The 6,967-nt window shown below is 33.6% G+C and overlaps 1 protein-coding gene across 2 annotated transcripts in view; it reads right to left on the reverse strand.

The window, feature by feature from the left end:
• Nucleotides 1-5,341: 5,341 nt before the first annotated feature.
• LOC117179842 (transmembrane protein 192) overlaps nt 5,342-6,967 on the reverse strand; it is an 18,072-nt gene continuing 16,446 nt past the window's right edge. For both annotated transcript variants that reach the window (XM_033371991.1, XM_033371990.1), the window contains exon 4: nt 5,342-6,362. In XM_033371991.1, the coding sequence (XP_033227882.1) occupies nt 6,118-6,362 (245 nt within the window). In that variant the 3' untranslated portion in view covers nt 5,342-6,117. The remainder of the gene's footprint in view (nt 6,363-6,967) is intronic.

A 6,967-nucleotide genomic window follows, 5' to 3' on the forward strand; every position in this document is an offset into this window, starting at 1 on the left:
ATGCGCATATAAAGAGGCGCGCGAAGTATTAAAATCATGAGAATCGCCAGCATCGAAATCTGGAAATATTGAAATCCTAATCTCTTGATTTTATTTCAAAGCAGATAGAGATATAAATAGAACCGCCGAAGTGTTCCGAACGGCAATCGTACCCGTTCGAGTTTTCAAATTCAGAAGAGGAGAAATGAGTTGCGCGCGTAACCCAGTCATTTATACCGTCTTAGATAATGAAGTAAAATAAAGATACTATATTTTTTATTTTTCACTTCTACTTAAATCTATCAAAAGTTGCGGAAAAGAATTATTTATTATGAATGCTGGCATTCATCGCTTGTACTTAAATAATTTTCATGCAAGAATATTGTGCTAAAAACCTTGTTTGATTAATATTTTTAAGTGATTTATTGGGGAAACTCAATATTGGCACAACTAAACAAATTTAGCTTATTTTAACTTTTTGAAATTGAATAGCATACTGCAATTTTAGTTCTCGTGAGAAATCGCCTGATAAAAGTAGTGTTTTTTTAGTTCAGTAACAACAAACTGAAATATTGTATTTTGTTCAAATTTTTCTAAAATCTCCTAAAGGTATATTAATTTTTATACAAATTCAAAAATTAAGTTATATTTGTCATGAGAGATTTACAACATTTACTTCATGAGCCCGGAAAATGTTAATACTTATAAAGCTGGGACGTCATGGTTTTTGGTCTTCTAAAAATTGTGTCTAGCAATTTCATAAACATTCATTACATTTTTTTGCAGTATCACTATGTATTTAAATAATAAAATTTCTTTTAATTTTAATTGTTTTCTAGTTCTATTTAATAAAAAAAAGATTTGTTAACCTTCGGGCGGGCGATACGGCGGCAATTTGGCCGTCATTTTAATAAAAACCATCTTGCAGTAGCCAAAACAATCACAGCGCAATGAGGCTATAGGTATTCTCTAGTTACAACACAAGACAGCGGATAGCAGGCAAGAACTAACTCAGGTCAGGGTCGCGCACACCGCTGGTAGATCAGCTTAAAAGTTGATAAGGTTGAAATTATTAATGGTGTATACATGCACTTATACAATAGATAAGTGATATTATATTGAGACGACCAAATTGCCGTCTTGCGCCCAACGTTATGAGTCCAAATGGCGCGCCCGCCCGAAGGTTAAATAGCTAAAACTGTTTAAAAACCTGGAGTCTGTTTTTGAATTGTATTTAGTAAAAAATTTTAAGTACAGTATTAATATGAATATGTATGTGAAATTAACAATAATTATCTTAGTATTTTTAAATTTACAATACAATTTGCAAGTTCGAGCGCTAAGGAAATATAGTTTGACATCCATCAAACTATATTTCATTAAGAACTTGAAACGATTGATGCGTTTCTGCGTCAATCGTAAATCACGAAATGAACATAATTTAGTTTTTTGAGGTTATGTTCTCCTATTCAGAATGTCTTAAAACTATAGAACGAGTACATGAAGTACATCTCCTAATATGGCTTGGCAGATTTCCAAATAGCTGACCAATTCAAAGATTCCCAAAATAATTGAAATGCAACTTTGTCAATCTGGTCTGGAATTTTAAGATACACATTACAAAGCGCTCCACATGGAGAACCCAGGAAAGAAGAATCCATTGAAAAGATGACTCTATGAATTGCGTATCTGTCATTTGCAAATTCAGAAAGTTAAAGCAGAATCGGTTTGCGACTATGTGAAACGGTCATTTTCTCAAGCAGCTTCGAATCTGCCATGTATCTGCCATGTACTGCAATGACCATTTCAAGCAAGGTTATATTGAATCGGTTTCCTTCTTTTTGAATGAGACAGACTTTTTTTGGGCTAAGCTGCCATATTTTACACGATTTTTTAAATTTGTAAATTATCGAAAGATTAAAAGAAATTATGCGCAGGTCTACTAGATTCCTTTTGCTATTTAAGTTAGTAGTATTTTACGGCATATAAATTAGTCAACAAAATTATAACGACTGAAAGTCTTTAAAAAACAAATCGGCTGCAATTTGAATTTTCAGTGACAGATACGCATTAATGCATTTTTGTTTCCTGGGAATAAACTGCTATTCTATTCTCCATGGCCTTAAAAGCCAATTACCTTGAAGTTAGGTCTCAGGATATTTGAATATTTGAACGAAATAAAATAACACTGACACCAGAAATGAATCGTTAATAGTTATTTATTTTCAAAACACACCTTTCTCTTTAGTTAACAATTTGTTAGTTCGAAATTTCACTAATAATTAGATTGTCACAATCTTTACCCGCGCGCACAACCACGTAAGTTCAAAATATTCAGTCTACGAATTAACAAAATTCACAGCCAAATTCAATTTAACTAAATTGAATGTATTAAATTGATCCTGAATCCGATTCTGAATCGCTTACTAATTTGGCACGCGGAATGGTATATTGATTAACCCCTGTGGGCGTGTAAATTATAATAACCACAAAATTTAACTCTTCGTACACGCGGCAAAGTTGAAAAGGTTGAAATTCGGGATCAGAAAGATCTCCAATAAACTAAAAAGTATGCTTTCCGGAGCTGACATTACAAATTAGTTATATCAATAATCGCGAAGAAAATTCATTTGAGATAATGAAGGTTTAAAGAGGGCTGAAGGCTTTTTTCTGACGTTTTGGAAGTGCGCGCCTATATTTATTAACGAAAACTATGACGTCGCAAGGGTTCGCACATAGAATGTCGTCACTGCGAACCAATCATAAGTTTAATACAATTTCGATGTCGACATTTCCCACCAATCATCATGCGGATGATTTCACCCTTGACGTGACAAGGTAGGGCGAAGATCGGCCCAGATTGTCTCATGGATTGCATCCTGTGAGTCAATATTTCCTTCATGTTTATCAAAGATTTCGGCGCCCTTCTGTCGGGGCTTGGAGTGTTAGCGGATATTTTTAATTGCTATGACTAATTCTTTTACACATTTAGCTAAGAGAGAGAGCGAGAGAGAGAGAGAGAGAGAACGCCTTGAACTATTTCAACATTTTACGAAATTTGTATGCAACTTGTATTTTCATACATTTCTTGCTTATTTCATTGAGCTCAAATGAGAAAATTATTTATATACATTTATTCAACTATGGTATTTAAACTGATTGATCTTGCAATTTTATCGTAATTATTCTTTCAGGGTCAGATCTATAATTTAAATTTATTTATTATAAACCCATCTTTAAACTACCCAAATTCAAATTATTCCCGCTCAAAGATGGCGTTGTATGATTTCCAAAAAGTCACATCATTACGTTGCGTCATGAAAATAAATGAATTATTATTTATTTACTTACTTTAGTTTTCTTTCTGGAATCTTGGAATGTTGGAAATTGCTCGATGCTTCCGAACGCGACGAGTGTTTTTCACACGGAGGAATAATAAGGAGATCTAACTCCGTTTCGCCACTTGGCAATAGAAACATTACCGTAAGTGGTAGGCACATTACAAGAGGATCTTAAATTTTCGTAAGCAGGTGTGCAGTTGTTCTCTTCCTGTACATGGAAAAGTGTGCGAGTGAGAAAGTTTGTCAACTTGACGTAAGTTAGAGAGGTTTAGAAATTGGCAAATTACGCATTTATAAGCATGTATACAATTTAATCAGCACGGATAACTGCAAATAATGTGATATTATAATGAAGCGCCCTACCGATAGAAATCTCAGAGTATATGCTAAAGATTCTGAAGGCCTGAGAAGCTCTGAGAAATTCTCCGCAGGCACTCAGGTAGTGAGTAATGGTTAAATTTCTAAATCATTTCTATTAAAATTAAATGACAGTTATGTAAAACAATAAAATATATTAGACGTTTATTGTACGTACAGTGAGGGCTTTAAAAAAGCGAAGTTTATTCGCCTTCTTCTGCGTGTAACTTGCACCACAACCCGGCACTTGACACCTGCATCAAAACAAACGAACAGAACCTCTCGAACTTAGTCAATTTGACAAACTTTTTCACTCGCACACTTTTCCATGTGTAGGAAGAGGACAACTGCACACCTGCGCACGAAAGTTTCAAATCTTCCTGTAATGTGCACATCACTTACGGCAATGTTTCTATTGCCAAGTGGGGAAACGGAGTTAGGTCTCCTTATTATTCCTTCGTGGGTAAACCACGGACCACCTGCAGGCTGCAGTTCATAGCATAGCGATACAGAGCCCCCAATACTATGTTCACCATGAGTGCACTCGTGGTGGCGGTTTGCTACCTCCCAGGTGCAAAAAATGCATCAATTTTCAATTGACATAAAACAAGAACCAGAGCATTTTTCGAAAAAAGTTCTCCGTTCAGTCCTGTATTTAGGCATTTATATTCTGTGGTTGATATATGAAACCAAACAATTTACATGGGTTAATTTTGAAGCCTGATGAAGCGTCTTAAGTTCTTCCCAGGCGGACCGAAGGAACCGTAAAGACCCCATCGGGTCCGCATTCGGTTCCTTTTTAAAAAACTAAAAAAAAACAGCAAAGTCAACTTCTCAACTGTTGAAATTCGGATTCTACGTTAAAATTCCCTGTAGAAGTTCACGGAATAATCGCAATATTTTTTTTGCAACGGTAAAAAGTTCAAAAAATATATAAGGCGCCTGTTGACTGCTGCACTTCAAACGCATCATCTGTAAGTAGCAGTCAACAGGCGTTATAGATCTTTCATATTTTTTAACTTTTTACCGCTCGACAAAAAAGTATTGTGATTACTCCGTAAGTTTCCAATAGAAAATTTAACGTAGAATCCGAATTTCAACAGTTTAAAAGTTGATATCGCTGTTTTTTTTTTTTTTGAGTTTTTTTAAGAGGAACCGAATAGGGGCCCAATAGGGTCTTTACGGGTACTTTATAGAGGCTCCATGCGGTTCCTTCGGTCTGCTAGGGCTTGGATTTCATGGACTTATCGATATTCTGGAAATTCCATAAATTCAGATAATTTCAGTAAATCCAGATATATCTGAGAATTGGGAGAAATTAGGAAGATTTAAAGGCAGCTAAACACAATTTTTTAAAAATTGAAAGAGTTTCAAGAAATTCAAAAGAATGAAAAATCATTAGAAACTTAACAGTTTTGAAGCATTTTTTTACTTTCCAAGGGCCTTGCTATTTCTGTACATTAATCTGTAAAAAAAATATTAAAAATGTGCTTACAAAAATGAAGCCATGCCTCTTAAATGATGTTTTTAAGTGATTAAACTGGAATCATAGTAATCTTGATTTATATTTGTTTATTATTATTTGTCAATGCAACGGTTCCCGCGCGCCGTAGCAGGCGTATAATAATGCTAGTTATTAAATATTACGTAAATAGAGAATAATTTCAAATTGAAAATATATGTATTTCAGAGAATCAGTAAAACTTATATACATCATAATATCACAGTGACGAGTAATGATTGCAGCAACGATTTGCTCAAATAAAACAAAACTCGATCTCGTTTAGATTCCAGCATGCATTCGATTCTGAAGAATCATTGATATTTTAATATCAAACGCCGATTACACGAACAATGATACATGGTCAAAATCCTTAAGTGATGAATATTAAAACCAAAATAGTTTCAACTACAAAATCTTAGTTATAAAAATCTAATCAATAATCTTAACATACGTAATTACGTATACATATCCATTCGATGAAAAAAAGGACTAGTTTAGAGAATTAACTCAACAAATGATTTCACATCATCAACTGATTAAACTTAAAATTGATAGAACCAAAAAAATTGGCTAATTTAGCCAGAGATTCAAAATACGATATCTCTCGAAGGGAAAAGTTCATGATCTGAACTTATTAATTTTATCCGAATCTAATCAATCATTTTTAATAATACAATTTTTAGTCATTATTTAAACACAACCTAACTTCTTTCGCAGTTTTCAAGTGTTTAATATCATATTCAATATATATCTACAGATTTTTACATATAAAAAGGCGCGGATTATAGAAAAACTTCTTATGAATACCAGCTTTGGAACTACGAAGTTTCTATTTTTGATTTGAAGTATTTAACCTTTTTTGAGTTATTTCATTATATAGTAACTATTCAAAAATGAATAATTTTCCGGGTTTTTTCCTGCTAAGTTCGCTTGCATTTAAACTTGTGGTGCTCTACGCTGAGAAGCCAAGAGCATCATGCGATGACTGAGTTTCACGTTGTGGTCTCTCAGGTACCTTATCAAATCGGCTTGTTTTTCAAGCAATTCCGCAACGTGAGAGCCTCGCTGATGGTAGCCGATTTCGCTTCCTGCAGCATAAGAATCTTGAGTAAAGGAGGTCACCCATTCTTCTCGAGTCACATCTGGAGGAGGCTTCAAAATATTGAATCGATGGACCCGTTCTGAAATATAGTGTAATGTAGGGAGTTAGTGAATAATAATTCCGATCGATAATTTTAAATCCGCGATCATTTCCCCGGTCTTCTCCCGAACAATTGTTAATTTTTCCCGGTAAATTTACAAGAGTTCAAAAGATTTTTAAACAGGGTGTCCAAAGATTCCTGGGAAACAAATTCAAGGTCTCTTCCAGGTTTTCAAGGTCAAGAAATAAAGTTTTTCCAGGTCTTCCTTGTTTTACATCAAATAATCAAATAACCGTTTATACAACATGTAATAGATTAAAAATTTCATTTTTTATTGGCCAGCAATCTCTAAAGAAACCAGAAGTATTTCAAATCTTTTTGAAATCTTCAAATTTCTGTGATATCTTTTTAAAACTTGTTTACCATCTTTAAAATCTTTGTAAAATTTTGTGAAATCTTTATGAAATCTTTCGAATATATATGAAATCCGTCTTTAATCTTTGTTTGTAAAAACTGTTGTGTTCGTTTGAAATCATTGAAATATTTTGAAATCTTCTCAAATTTCTTTGAACCTTTTGAAATTGTTTAAAACATTTTAAATCTTCTGAAATCTTTATTATCTTTTGAAATTCTTTAATTCTTCG

Source organism: Belonocnema kinseyi, chromosome 9 (assembly GCF_010883055.1).
Source record: "Belonocnema kinseyi isolate 2016_QV_RU_SX_M_011 chromosome 9, B_treatae_v1, whole genome shotgun sequence".
Taxonomy (NCBI): Eukaryota; Metazoa; Arthropoda; class Insecta; order Hymenoptera; family Cynipidae; genus Belonocnema; species Belonocnema kinseyi.